This window comes from Onychostruthus taczanowskii, unplaced genomic scaffold (genome assembly GCF_017590055.1).
Source record: "Onychostruthus taczanowskii isolate IOZ18803 unplaced genomic scaffold, ASM1759005v1 scaffold36, whole genome shotgun sequence".
NCBI lineage: Eukaryota > Metazoa > Chordata > Aves > Passeriformes > Passeridae > Onychostruthus > Onychostruthus taczanowskii.
Genome location: NW_024501015.1, coordinates 5215041 through 5230745, shown reverse-complemented (window position 1 = coordinate 5230745; position 15705 = coordinate 5215041). Strand labels below are relative to the sequence as shown.

At 41.3% G+C, this 15705-nt stretch overlaps 1 protein-coding gene across 1 annotated transcript in view; it reads right to left on the bottom strand.

Annotated features, from left to right (window-relative positions):
- KAT2B (lysine acetyltransferase 2B) overlaps positions 1-15705 on the bottom strand; it is a 41253-nt gene that overhangs the window by 24332 nt on the left and 1216 nt on the right. Inside the window, exons 2-5 of the mRNA XM_041411447.1 lie at positions 15579-15704; positions 7155-7281; positions 2156-2301; positions 1560-1649 (exon numbers count right to left, since the gene is read on the bottom strand). Of these exons, the coding sequence (XP_041267381.1) occupies positions 1560-1649; positions 2156-2301; positions 7155-7281; positions 15579-15704 (489 nt within the window). The remainder of the gene's footprint in view (positions 1-1559; positions 1650-2155; positions 2302-7154; positions 7282-15578; position 15705) is intronic.

The following is a 15705-nucleotide window of genomic DNA, read 5'->3' as shown; positions in this document are numbered from 1 at the left end:
TGGTACTGTGTACACAGCAGGAGGTACATCCAGGCATTTTTAACCTGCCCTCAGCAGCTGATAGAAAGGGAAAGAAGAAGAAATTCTTTTCCTTCCTTCTCAAAGTCAGCGAATAGAGAAAGCTCTGGTGGACTTTAATCTATACAAAATCAACTATCACCCTCAAACCTCACCAGCTACTTTTCCATAATAGATTAGGGCTTATGGACTTCTACTTAAGTTTAAGTCTACAAACCATATTATTTCTTCAAGAAGTCTTAATAGTTCACAATCATGTCTCCTCATTGCACTTTGGACACTGTTCAGTTTGAAGAAAAATCTACTGAACATGATTAAAATGGGTGACTAAAAGTGCTGCAACATATATATTTTATAAACCCATTATAACACCAGTGCTTAGCAAATAATTTTGCTTGATTGAATGGCTGAGCTGCTAGAAATAGAATTGAAAATACTGGTCTTTTTTTAAAGGGAAAATTATTTCAAAATAAGATGTAAGAAGAATTACCCTTTAATCTCTATGCTTTATTTGCTTAAGCAACTTGAACATCACGAAGAATTTGACAAAAAATTGCATTGTACAAAACATTTTTAAATAGTGTGTTTTATGGATTAGGAGCCTAGGTGGATTACATACACATTTTTTGTTTATAGTCACACTAAAGGAAAACTTAGACTTCTCAGAAATTCAGCAATAAAGTGGTTTGATCTTCGTACATGACAAGACATGAGAGTTGCAAAGAAATAATTACTACAGCCTTTACATTTAAATTGTCCTGCTTAACAATAGAACATCCATTCATCCACGGATGGGAAAACATGGAGCTCCTGTTTCAGCGAGGTATGTGAGCCTCTGCCTAGTCTCACTGGAGTTCATGGGTCCACTGTCTGCCAGGAGTGCATTCTTAGGAGCTTGCTTAACCAAAAACTGGATTTGTCATATGTTCTTTATCTACTGAGAGTCACAAAAGCCTCAATTATTCTTTGGTTTCAGCTTTGTTTTTTTCTTGTGTACCCTTTGAAAGAGAAGGCTATGATCTCACTGAATTGGACTGTAACATTTTTCTTGATATACAGAAGGCAAGCTTCATTTTAATATTGGATTTCAAAACTTCAACAGCATTTTTCATCACTTGAAACAAAGAAAGATTAGAACTGCCCACATAAAAGTAGCATTTCAAGTTAATTCTCTAAACCCACAAAAAGGTCAGTTTCATTAAAGTCTAAGACCAGTGATGAGAAATAGAATACAAATAATGTAACTATTGTACAAACACTAAAAGGAGAACCAAGAGCAATCTCCTATAGCCCCCTATTTCGTCCTGAGCAGAACATAGAAACATCTGCAAAGTGCCTAAATAAATGCCATGCTTTCAAAACCAGTGCTCACATTTACAAAAAGAAAAACAAACCACAAAAAAATCCCAAAACAAACAAAGCCTCCAAACCCCTACCAAAATAAAATGTAAAAATACGTAAATAAACAACAACAACAAAAAAAAAAAAAAACCAAAAAAAAAAAACACCACACACCAATGAAAGCCACATTTTGACTCTACCTGTTCAATGCTAGGTTTCTCGAATGGGGGACTTTCCAAAGATCCTTCTACTACAGGTTTTCCCATCTGTAAAATGCACTTCCTCAAAAGCTGTTAAAAACACACAAAATTTTTAAAAAATTATGTGTATTGTCACACAGAGAGTCAGTGGAAGTCACAAGGGCACAACACACTGTAAGCAGTGTTGGAATTCTCCTGGCTATATATCTGCTTGTTTAATCATCTGAATTTATAATTACTAAACTTGACTGTGAAATCACCTTCCCTGAAATGTGTACCAGAAGCTCCTCTGAGGAAATGCAGGCAGCCGAGTTACCATTCATGTCAACTGACTCTCCCTGGTATATCAGGGAAGGAGGCTGCAGTTTATACGTGGGACTCGGGGTCAGTTCCTCAATCATCTGGATGGCTTTTTGGAGTAAGAATCAGCACATTGCAAGTACCAGAACGTCCAGTCCACAGTTACTCAGTAGAGCATCATCCTAGAGAAAAACTGTCTCTGCAGATAAAGTCAATGCATGACCAAATGGCAAAGAAATTGGCTTACGTGTGAGAAAATGAAAAATCTGAGAAGATACTCCACAAGTTCAGCTTACTTTGAACAGGTAGAAATAAACTTGCTTGGTGTCTGCATCTTCTTCTTTGTGGACACAGGTGAACAGATATTCCACATCCAATACAATTCCCAGGAGCCTGTTCATTTCTTCTTCAGTCACATTCTCCAGGTGAGAAACATGAGCAGCTAAACAAAATAAAAACCCAAACTTGTAAAAGGCTACTGAGAGGACCCATAGCACAAGTATACCCCAGGAGATCTCCAACTGAGCCTTAACTGTAAAGGCACTGATCCTGTAATAACCTACTTAAACAGAACACATCTTATCAGAGGTAACTGAAACCTCTGTCACATCAGGGCAGTTTGTAAGGGTTGACCAGGGGTGACAACTTCCACAGCAGAGGAATGGCAGCTCCTTGGAATAACATCATCTGTTAACACTTAAGGCTGACTACACAAGTCCTGCTTGTATTAATATGTTGCACTATGTAACTAACTACACACATTTTTGTCCTAGAGCTACGTATTTGAGACAACGTTTCTTGATTTAAGAAAATAAATCCAGAATTTCCATAAATTATGTAGTCCAGATGTAAGCAGCGCCTTATTTTGGGAAGAGTGAAAAAAACCCAGTTCCAAAAAATGCCTTTTTACTTTAAACTGGGCATTATTGGCTAAGTCCCTTGCTTTCACATCATGTAAGATCAAACTGTGCTTTGTGCACACTATATTAACAGAGATTTTGCAGACTGTACATGCTCATTTGTTCATTTCCAAGTGACAAACTCCTTTTATCATCTCCAAAGGTAAATACAGTTCCACATCTGTAATTTTCAAAAGCTTGAGGTTTCTCCCTGTAAAATGGGACATCATTTCAAGCTGGTTTGAACAACTGGCCCGGGGAAGAAGGAAGGCAGCGTAAAACAAAATCAACTCCCAGAAAGAAGATATTTGCATTACAAAAAGCAATGATCTTAGCTGGCTCCAGGCCAATGTAGATGGTATGCATATCCTTTCCTCTAAAAGTACAAGAAAATATCCTTTCAAAAAAGGAGAAAAATACTTTTAAGTTCGGGCATATTAACTTTTTATATTTTAATAAATTTTATCTATATTTACTTCTTAAGGTTAACATATTTTTTCAATGGAAATCTGACTCCTTAGCTGGGGAGCTAGTGAGGAAAAATAATACTTGACTTGAAAACGATCACATTTATTGGCCACGCAGCAAAGATGGTTGTTTTGAGAAGTTTAGTATGACATCAAAACGTTTAAATTCAATACGTTTATTTGGCTTCAACTAAAAAGTACACTGTAATGCAGAACTTTAAAAGCATGACAGCAACTATTTCCACTTAAATGAAAATTTATAATATAGTATCTTAGGCACATAGCCACCATGAGCCTCCTTTGAGGATAAATATTCTGTGCAGAATAACATCATTTAACTTCCGTCCTTAAGACAGGTATGAAGGGTTAATATTCCCAGCAGTCTGTCTTGATTATTTGCAAATAATAAATATCCTCCTAGATGAGCTTTGCATTAGAAACTGATAACATACCAAAGAAACCTTGCCTTCAACAAATGAATAAAACATCAGCATAAGAAGAAGCCATTTCTATGCTGTTTCTGTAACAATACTGAGCCTTGACTACTTAGTGGTGTTTAAACATTTTATTAAACTAGAGAATTATTACCTATACTGTGAATCCAAAAGTATATTACCAGCATGTATTTGCCAAAGGGATGCCAATGTTTATACACCAGGCCAACAAACTATTTTTATTCAGATATTCACAGCCCATTCCCAAACTCTATGGCTGTTCATAAGTGTTTTATTAAAATTAAAGCTTTGGTACACTGACATCAAATACTGCATCACTCTTCACTAGAGTTACACAGTCCCAATCAATGCACTGCCCGAGTTGTACAGCCTTCCTCAGTTGCTGTTATGCCTGAAAAAAAATTTAAATATCACATGAGTAGATTGCTAGGACATGCACAAAAAAGCAAGCAGAAAGAAGGAGGCTCAGTGACAGGAACAACTGCAACATCAGCAACCAAGCACCGGAGTGCACAAATTAGGAACAGTGAAAAAACAGATTAACTAGGAATGTGTCCAGCCTAACTCAAAACACTAAAACCAAGAAATACCCAAATATGCTACGTGAAGTTGCACAGCAGGAACCAAAGACAGTGATGAGACTGAAAAAAAAGAGACTGAATGTATATACAGTGTATTAGCACAATTAACTAGTTTTAAAAGTGATTCAAGACTGACAGTGTTTACCAATTTAAAAATGCACCCTGCAACACAGGAGAAACAATCAAATAGAAAAGAGTCTCTTTTGACCATGCAACACCTGGTCTTGTGGCTGGTGGACAGCGAATTGTCCCAGCATCTAATCCAGCCACACTGTTAGAAAATATATCACCCAAATAAAATAAATATTCATTAAAACAACCACATTGAGCCAAACGGTGGGGCTGAGCACCAAAAGGATGAATATATATGTTGTAGATAAGTAGACAATAATACAATAAGATAGATTTATGCACCAAAAGCTGCACTGGCTTGAAGATAAAACAACACTCCCAAAAAGAGACACCTCAAGCAAGATAGTATGTAGGATTACCTCGGGTGAAATAAATAAATTCAGAAAAGTAAAAAAAAAAAAAAAAAAAAAAAAATCCTACATTTTTATATCATGTACAGCTTTAAGCAGCACATTCCTATATTGCTACTTCAATGACTTTCCAAGAGGAAAAAGCAGCACAGCTAATGTAAAACCCACACATCTTGTGGTAAATCTGGTTTTAAAGGTGTTCAGCAGAAACACACTAATTTAGAAGAGATGAATAGGAAAATTATCTTGGAAAACACAGCTGAAAGACATATTTTTCCAGTAGTATGAGGAAGCACACAGCAACTCATTTGAGTTATTTTAAATGAAACATCTTCCTCATAAGCTGCAGTCGGAAAAAGTCCTTTCTAAAAAAAAAACAGTAAATAAAAATACAGTTTCTCCATAAAATACTTTTGCTGGTTCCCTAGCTAAAGAATGATTTAATATTTTGTAATAGACTAAAACCAGGCCCAGCTTTTAGAAGAGTTGAGTTTTTCTACAAAATACAAAGAATCTGCAAATTCTGCTGAAGAACAGAGAAGTGACAGGCACATCTTGCAAGTTAAAAAAAAAAAAGAAAGAAATAAAAAGCCCTTTCTTCAAAGGCCAGGATTGAAAGGGATGGGTAACACAAGCCACGCTAATTGCACAAACAGAAGCAGCACAGAGAAGCTGTGTGATGAAAAGTTGAAACTAACTTGGCTAAAGTGACTGATACTATGCATTTGTTAATCTTCTCCTGCAAGAAAACCCAGAGATTTGGAATACCAGGAAAAAAATCCTGCTGAAAAGCCTAGAAATAAATGACATGTAATGAGACCATAAAAAGAGGAGGGCAGAAATAGAAATAAACCCCATTAAAAAAAAAAGAAAGTACAATACATTCAAAGTACAATATCCTCTTCAAAAGTACAATAATAAATTATCTATTGTGAAAGTTTTAAGTTTCCCTTTTCTTTTTCTTTTTTTTTTAAATTTCATTGTCCTAAGTTTTGGGCAGCAACAAAAATTAAATAGTAAGTGCTTCTTTTAAATTAGTTCTGAATTTTATTTTGGCTGAATTTTTATTCAGTATCTACTAAGAAGGATGTGGATCTATGATGGAGCAAGTGGAGAGGAGGGCAATGAAGGTGATCTGAGGCTGGAGCACCTCTCCTATGAAGTCAGGCTGAGAGCGTGGGGTTTTTCAGACTAGAGAAGGCTCCAGAGAGATCTCAAAGCAGCCTTCCAGGACCCAAAGGTAACCCCCAAGAATGCCAAAGGGGGACTTTTTCAAGGACATTTGGTGACAGCACAAGGGATGGTGGCTTTAGATTGGTTTAGATTACATACCAGAAAGAGGGTTTTTTACTATGAGGGTAGTGGAATACTGGAAAAAGTTTCCCAGAGAGGTGATGGATGCTCCATTCCTGGAAACATCCAGGTTAGAGTTGGTTGTGGCTCAGAGCAATGCGATCTAACAGAAAGTATCCTTGCTGATTGTAGGGGGGCTGTACTAGATGATCTTTAAAAGGTCCCTTCCATCTCAAACTGTTCTGTGATTCTGATATATACAGAAACAGCCATCAGCTTTTATTCTGGATAAGTATAAATTCTTAAAATAAAAATACAGTGATTCAGCATTGTTTTTCAGGCTATGTGGGTAACTAATTGTTGTTTATTCTAAGTCTGAAAAACAAAACCAAAAACCACAATAGTGGATTTTGAGCAGTTCCTTCCAAGACACGCAAGCTGTCTGCACAATAACTCAGACCATGCTAAGATGTACAACCCTCGTTTTATTTTCTGTAAAAAGACACAGTTCTTTTTGCAGGTCAGAATACCTGCTTCAGCGATGTTCAAGAATATTTTATGGAGAGAGTCATTCACCTTGTAATGAAGGCAGCTGGCAGATAAAGCTATGTAAGGTTTAAAGCTATGTAAGGTTAAGTCATACATAACATATATAAAAGTCATACATAAAGTCTTAAAATTGTTACATTATAGCTTAATGGTGCTTTTGCACTTTAACAACTTTGAATATCAGTGTTGTCAGAAGTTGCACCTTAGCTGGATTTCTCTAAAACTAATTTTAGGATTATTTCCACATTAAACATATATTTTAAATATTAAACATATTTAAAACCCAGCTATTGACATTTACACCTAATAGTAACTCCTACTTCTAGGCCTTGACGTGAAATGTTGGGGCGAGGGTGCCTGGAGCGGAGGAGGAGGAAGAGGAAGAGGAGGAGGAAGAGGAGGAGGAGGAGGAGGAGGAGGAGGAGGAAGAGGAGGAGGAGGAGGAAGAGGAGGAGGAGGAGGAAGAGGAAGAGGAAGAGGAAGAGGAAGAGGAAGAGGAAGAGGAAGAGGAAGAGGAAGAGGAAGAGGAAGAGGAAGAGGAAGAGGAAGAGGAAGAGGAAGAGGCTCACCCAGCGCGTGGCTGCAGCTGCGGCAGGGCTCAGCCAGGCTGACCGCCGCCTGCTGCAGCTCGGCCCGCGGCGGCGTGGGAGGCGGGTTTGGGTTCTTCCAGCCGTTGCATTTACAGGATTCCTCAGCCTGAAATCAAAGCAAAGGGATATCGATCAATGCCACAGAACACGGGGACTTGCTGGAACTGCGTTATTTCAAAAGCAATAAAAAATAATTACAGGTTGCTTTTTTTTATGGTGGGGGGTGAGAGGAGGGGAGTTTTGCTGTTGTTTTGTTTGCATTTTTCTCTACCACATTACTAACCCTTATCTTTTGGAAATTGTCAGAAACAGAATAGTATCCCAAACAGAGAGATTAGCACAGTTTGGTAAGCTGAACACAGAACCAACCCTGCCTAGCTCCTTTACAGACAGTTCTCACTCTACTGAAAAAAGTATTCAAATATTTACTAGTAAATCAACACTTACAGATCCTGCCGCCGAGACAGATTTATTTAAACATAAACAGGTTATCCACAAGGCAACACATTTGTCACTGCAACACTGGCACAAAGGAATCACAGAGCTGAAACCAAGCCCATGATGACCCAGGCAGGGTTAACTAACACTGAAATAACCAAGCAATAAATGCACTATTGGAGAAGGCTGTTTAAGGCAAGGAACGCTTGGCCACAAAAGCAACAGATGCCAAAGACAGTGACACTTCCACTGCAACCTGCTGCTTTCCCTAGGAAGTTTACTTACGCTCACTGAGTGTGAAACAACCACCAAGAGAATGCAGCTAAAAGGGAAGACCATGAAGGGAGAGGTTGTGACTTTGGTAATCGTGTCTCAAATCATTCAGAAGATCAAAGTACCAATTCCAATTATCCAAAGAGCAGCTTCACAGGAGGGGATTTTCTTCTGCATGTAAAAAAGATCTTGGTTATTCTAACACCATTCGTACTCCTATTTGAAGATCTAATTGGAAAGAAAGCCTGCTTTTCTACTCTTCAGAGATATCTGTGCACCGGGCTGTAAAAAGATACTCATGGAATTGCATTGCCGAGACCTCAGAGAGGAAAGTATGCCAATTGCTGCATAATACTTATGGCTGAAACAATCTTAGTAGGAAAAATTGTGATGGTAATATATGCAGCACTAATGTATCATTTTTCAAAACTGATTCTGCATGCATTTACTGTGATCTATTTCAGGAACCTATTTCATTTTCCTTTTAAGTTTCCAAATCCCATCCTACCTAAGGAAGAAGAACCCAGGAGAAGCAGAAAGGATCACAGCTTGACAGCTCCTAACACTGACAGCTTTGTAAATGGCTGGTAAATTGTTCTTTTAAACTCATTTCAATATTCAGTAACCTGAGAACCAAGAAAACTGCTGCCTGCAGTTTGCTGAGCACCAGATGATGTTTTTACCATCTCTGAGGCTTAAACATTTATCCAGCTGGGCTCCTGGCCCTGGGTGCCGCGGCCTCTGCCTGGCTCAAGGGCTGCGAGCAGCATTTTCTGTAGGCACCTGGATGACTCAGAAATCTTCCTGCAAGTGCCCAGCAAAACCATCTCTGCATATTTCACTTGAAAAAGGGACAACCTGCACAGCCTGAACCTCCTGGCTCTCCAAACTCACTGAGTGGGTGCAGACCGCCTGCCAACCCATGCATTTATAAAGTGAAATCAGAGAGGCTTCAGGATGAAATGAGGGGAAGATGAAAACAAATTTTTTCTAAGTCTCATAAAACACAATCTGAAAAGATTTATGGTGAAGTTTATGTTCTTTTCCTATCGTGTTTTCTGTGAGTAATGTGATTGGCAGAGAACTGAAGTGTAATTTTATGGCAGAAGCCGTCTCTTACAGTTTCACAGGCATTGAGCCAGCTGTGTTTTTCATACAGCCCTACAGACCCTCCAAGCTAAATAGACTTGAGGGATCAGAGATTGAGGGATACCTTCGAGGCACAGGCTGCCTCCATGCAAGGACTCTGGACATCTGGGAGATGACACAAAACCCCTTATTTTCAGTTAGCTTCCCAATGCAAAACCAATGCCAAATAAACTATACACATTTGTTTTGTGAGAAAGGCAATGTTACCATGACATTTTTTGCATTTGAAGCTACAGAAACTGTCAACAAAAAAAAGAAAAAGCCTGAAAATGAGATTATTGACAAAAAAAAAAATGCGAGACAATTGTGAAGGAGTTGTCAAACAAAAAAGGATTGAATATTATTTTAGGGAAGTAAGATTTGCCCCTTCCCATGCAGCTGTCTGGACAAATGTTCAACACTGTAAATTACTGACATATCACCATGCCCATTATTTATTGCCTTAAATCATGCCCCAATGAAGCATACCCAGAACTCCCTCCTAAAAATAGGCACAAGTTTTTAAGATTTTTTTTTCTCTGAGTGGAAGCAGTATGTCACAGAAGCTCACCAAACAATGTTTACTATCAAGCCAAAAAGCTATAAACAGTGAGCAACTATGCAAACTTTAGTGTCGCACCATAATTAACAGCAAAGATGCAAACAGATGTACGAATCATGATAACAGCTCAGTTAAACTGACAAAAAATAAATATCAACCCACCCACAGAAGAACAAAACCAGTATGCTCAATGACAATTTTTTTTCTGCTCTTGTTGGTAATTCCTCACCAGATCTTTTTGCAACAGCTGTTAATTGGGATTGTTTGAATTATTCTAGAGACCTTAACCAACCAGCCACTAGGGTGGGTTTTTTTGGTTAATCTCACTAAAACACCAGAATCAGTATAAATGTTCTGTTAACCAAGGCAAAACAGAACCTAAAAAGGTCCTCTTTAAAACTTAGCTTTCACTGTAGATGTTGACAGTGCAAGTATTTTGCAGTGAATATGCAATGTGCATTCCTCAGTGGCTTAAATTGCTGAGTTGTTTTAAACGTTCCACAGCATTTTGCTCATTCAATCCTTTCTTTGACTATCTTCAGCTTTTTCCTTTCTTCCTTCTTTTTTTAATGTCACTCATCTGCTTTTCATTAGAAAATAAAGTATGACTTCACCTCTGCAAAAACTTAATGTAAGATCAAAACAGTTTTGAGGGAAGGAAGGAAAAGTATTTGAACTAGCACATCCAGTCCTGGAAGCCTTGTTTTCTGGGACATCTGCAGAGCTTTGATAAATCCACTGTAGAGCGATGGGGACTTCTGCCCTAATGAGGCCTGAAAAATAATGACCATCATCTTTGCAGGCCCAAGGATCATGAACACCACGCCTTCATTGGTAGTTTTAATAAAATTGGAGGAGTGCAACAAAATAAAACACAGCAACTACATGCTGTTGCCTTCCCCCCTTCCTGCAAAACAAACAAAAAAAAAGCCAACCACAAAACAAGCAAAAAAAAAAAAATCCATTGCAGAAATTATGTACATTTTGCACTGCACGACACAATTTCAATTTTCATTTTAACTCCTTCCACGTTTGGTGGAGTGTTACAATGGGATAAATCAAACTGTCCAGTAGCTCTGGGCAGTGAAAACTATAACTCTAAGAAAACTAAAGTGATCGTTTCCTTTAGAATTCTGAATAGGTATTCACTGACAGGTCAAATATGGACCGTGAAAAAATACAGCATATTTTAACACAAACTGTCAGCATTGTATTTAAAAAGGAAGCACCTGAAAGTTACAATATTGCACATATCTCAACCCCTTTTAGGTGAATTTCAGCTCTGCAAATAAAAATAAATTAAGAATGTTACCTATTGACTAAAATATCCCTCCCCCTTTTAGACAGTGAATATGCAAACTGCAAGCTAACTTAATTATAAGGTAGAAGACCCCAACAGTTCTAAATCTGAGTTTCAAATAGTTGTTGTGCAGGATTCTTTTGTCCAGATAAAAATCATACAGGTTACCCTATTTGGTAATTGAGATGCAAAACAGGCTCAACAGATTAAACACAGAACATTACAGATCTCTATTTCCAGCAAGTATAATTACTCTAGAAAACATCTTCCTCCCAACACAAAAGCTGCGTAAAATACCCTATAAGCTTTTTCATGCTGGCAGCAAGCTCAAAATGATAACTTTATCAAAGACATAAATTATAATAAATACACTGATGAATTTAAATCATATATTTTCCCTACTCATATGTCCGGTACCCAAGAACCAGACAGCTGGACACTACTCAAAGAGCCACTCATATGTATCAGGAAAGTAGCTGACCCATTTAACTTTAACAATACAAAATAAGCAGTTTAATGGGCAGCTTAAAGGGCATTTATTGATTGATCCAATTATTTAATTCCCTGTACTTTCCAATTTCACTTACAGAAGAGAAGTAGGCTACCATATAAAGCTTTTATTAATAATAAGCATCCAGTTCCTACCTTGTAAAGTTAATGGTAGATTTCCTATTTAAAGGAAGATGCTTTAATTTGGCCTGTAAGTCATTATAAAACAGATTCACTCCACAATGAAAGTGATGAGAAAGCTTTAGATGACTTCTTTGTCTCCTATACATTTCTGCAGAAAACAATACATTTCAAGTTGAGCTTCAAGGAGCTGTACTCCCACTGTACAGAGCCCAGCAGTAACATGGCCAAATTGGCCGCATCTTAATCTGCCTTATAAAAATCAGGAAAATATTTTCTTATTGAAAAGGTGGCACAAGTTTACCTTATGAATTTTTTTTTAAATTATTATTATGTGTGGGAAAACTAGAGGTCACTCTAGAATGAGAAGTGGGAAGAAGTGCTTCAAGAAAGGATCAGCAGGTGGTCTGGTGCCTGGGGCTGGGATTCTACTTTCACATCTGCCTGTTGCTCACCTGCTGCAGGGCCTTGGCCAAGCCATCTCATTACAACCCTTGTCACTCTGTCTACTTTGCTTATCTAAAGCAAAAAGCTTTTCTTCAACGAGGTATTATTCTTTGTGCACGTGCTTTAGGCTACTGGGTTCTAATTATATCTGTAAACACCCAGGCATTACTGTAAGATATGTATAATGAAAAATAAACAAGTTTACAGAAAACTTAGTGTACTAAAATAGTACATATTTCACCTTATTTACAAAAAAAGCTCCCAGTGAGACGGATGAGAGAGTTGTACTTTCACATATTGTAAACCAATAGGGAAAAAAAATGCAGAGGAGGCTTCCTCCTACATCTTCATTAAATATATTTATGTGTGTAAGTCACACAGTGCTGCTTTTATATAGAATGTTGCAAGCTCACATGCCTAATGCTCAGCTTCACAGTGGACAAAACCAAAACGATGTATGCAGCCATTCATACACACACAGGCACAGCAAGTGCAAAATACAAAATCCCTCACAGCACACAGCACTACTGTGTACCTCCAAGAGTCATGAAGACTGTACCAACTCCTCTTATATATCTTGTTCAGAATGCCACCCTCCTCTTTCAGACTTGGGCTTTCAAGAAGGTTTTTTACTAAGAGACTGTTCTATGCCTTCCACACAGACTTTTCTCACAGAGGAACAAGTCAAGTGGAGCAGCTCAAGAACTACAACTCTCCTGTTCAGTTCTTTTATCAGGAAAAAAACCCTAACTCCACATTTGTCTAGCCTCAGCTCCTTAAACTTCAGGCTCATTCTGCTCAGGATACACCAAATATGTATTTACCAGCAGTCGTTGTCCATGTTTCCCATGATGAAAAGGGATGGTTTGTAAAGAAGGACCAGGAGGTCCTTCTTGGGGACCAAGCACCTTGCCCCAGAGCAGTGGCTTTTACTCTTCTCTGCTCAGCATTTCTGCTGTCACCAATGACTGACCTCTCCACTTTCTTGTGTTCTGACCTGATCCCTAACAGACAGGTGCTCCCTGGCTGTTAGTCCAAACATCTCTAAGGCTGAGCTCCTAATAAATGCTGCATGCTGAATTTTGCAATGAAACTCATGTGGGAGAAGGTGATTGGCGTTAAGGATGCTGTTACATATTTTAGCACTCCAACTTGTACAGCTCCATGTAGATTTACATAAGATCCACGTATAGTCACTACTTGAATGAGAACAGATGTCCCCTTCGGAGATGGTGTGAGCGTTTGCCTCCTCTCACTCTTTTGCACTCACAAATGCAAAAACCAATGAAAGAGAAGTTGCAACCCGAAGTAGGAAAAAGTTTAAAGTTACATACTGCACTGCTACAGTTGGCAAACCAGCTTCTCCAGGCTACAGTTTCCAGCAAATCACTAATGTTACAAGCCAAGAAGTGTCCTTCTGGAGCACCTGCCAGGCGCTCAAGGAAAAAAATAAAACATTCTTCCACCCTGCACCATCCTTCCTACCTTATTCCACAGGAGAAGCTTGCAAGGAGCTTCCAGTCTGCTTACTTGTTTCTGTTACAAGATCTGAAAGCAAGCTGCCTGCCACTGTAGAGAAGTTGAACAGTAATTTTAATCTGAGCACAGTGCAGCATTTAGTGCTGGAACTGTGCCTGCATCCTGGCAGGAGGAAGACCCCCTGACCATGGTCCTGCTCCATTCATCACTGCAGTACCAATGAGACACAAATCCAAGACTTGTGACAGACGATGGCCAGCAAGGACACCCAGCAGAGCACTGACAGGAGCTGTTCCTGTCTGTACCCCATCACCAGAGTCCTGCAAGAGGGAAAGAGGGGCTGACAGCAGGCAGTGTGCCCTCCTCTCCTCCTAAATGGTATTCACCCACCTTACCACAAAGCACCTGCAAGAGAGAGGCTGGTGAGACCCCAAAGAAGCAAAGGGTTTCAGAGGAGACAAGGCTTCTATATAGCACAGCAACCTCTGCGGGGCAGAGCACTACAGGAGAAGGCTGTCACCCGCAAAAACATTGTCTGGAGGTGCATTAGAGGCAAAAAAAAAAAAAAAAAAAAAAAAAAAAGGCAATTCAAATACACACACACTTCTTAACAGCCCGCAAAAAATTTACCCACTTCACAACCAGCTTCATTTATTAGTAAGTCTTGGTAACACTAAAATGGGGCAATATTGGTACCATTATGGAGGTGTAAAGGGGAATTATCACAGGAAAAGCTTCAAACCATATCACTGGCCACACTTAGTGCTGCAAAGTTCAACTACAGCAGCTGCTCTTTAACCTTATTGGCACTGGTGTAATCTCAAGCTGTCCCATGCATGCACCAAAACTGAAGTGTAGGTGCCTGCACATGTGGAAACAGCAAAGATATTGCAATGTGTGGCTTCTGTAATTTGCCCTCCCATGGCAGCATTGCGCCATGCCCTCAGCATACAGCTAAATCTTCTTGCATCACCAGCCAGGACTACAGAGCCATGGTGCAACGATGCTTCGTCTCGTTTGTTAGCTTGGCCTTTCACTTAACATCTGCCGAAGTAGGAGAACAGAGAAAATAAGACGCACTTTTTTTCACAAACGGCTACTCTCAAAGCTGAAAGCATTACTAGAGGATCTGACATCAGCACTGCCAATCTAAATATGTCAGCCCCGCTGTGCATCCAGAAATTGCCTTGACAGCAGCAGCGCAGCCAGCGGCCCGTGCTCTGAGCACAGGCGACAATGCCCGCGGTCAGAGCTCTAAAGGCGGGAGTGACAGCCCCGACCGAGCTCCCTCCCTCTGCAATAAACAGGCGAGTCCTGCCTCTCCCACCAAGAAGAAAACGCAGGTGGACAGAAAGCGCTTGTGATGGGAAACCAGGAGTAGCACTCCTGAATGCGATCGCAGGGCAGACACGGAGCAGAGAGCCCCGCTGGAGCAGGGTACAGGTGGACAGGGGACCCCGCCGTCCGCTCGGGCACCACACACCGGACACCGGCCCGGCGATACGTGACCGCCGGGAACACAACTTTCCCAAGCGCGGAGGCCGCGCCCCTTCGCCCCTCTGCCAGAGCTGCTGGCGACAGTGACAGCTCCGGCTCGGAGCAGCGGCTTCAGCGGTGTCAACAGCTCCGCGCTGTGAGATCGCGGCCAGGGCCGGGCTGGAGCAGCGCCCGCCCGGGGCCGGGGCCGCGACCTCCGGGCGGAGCAGAGGAGTGCCCCGCTCCCGCCCGGGATGTTTACGCGGGGAGCGCTGCAGCAGCGCCGCTATCCCAGGCTCACCGCCCTCACCGGGAGCCGCCCCGCCCGCCGCCGCCGCCTCCCGCGGAGGGACTGACGGAGCGGCGAGCGGCGGCACCGGGACGGGCAGCTCCCCGGGCGGGAGGGAGGCGGCGCTACCCGCGCGGTCCCGAATTCGGTGCGCGCGGGTTTAATTTTTGCGGCCACCGGCCGGAAAGCTCCGGGGGGAGCAGGATCCACCGGCACCTCCGCAGCCACCACTTCCTCGGGCAGCGCCGGGCGGCGGCCGGGCCGCCCCCGCGCCCGGCAGGGCACGGCCCTTCCCCACCGCCTCCCTCCCTTCCTCCCTCCCCTCCCGTCAATCCCCACCCTCCGTGGGCGGGGGGGGCTCCGCGGCCGCCCGGCCGGTACCTTGCAGGCGGAGTAGACGCCCAGCTTCTCCAGCTTCTTGGCCCGCGGCGCGGCGCGCAGCTGCGCCTTCTTGCCCGCGGTGCGCGCCGAACCAGCCCCCCCGGGGTTCTCGGCGGCGCTGCGGACC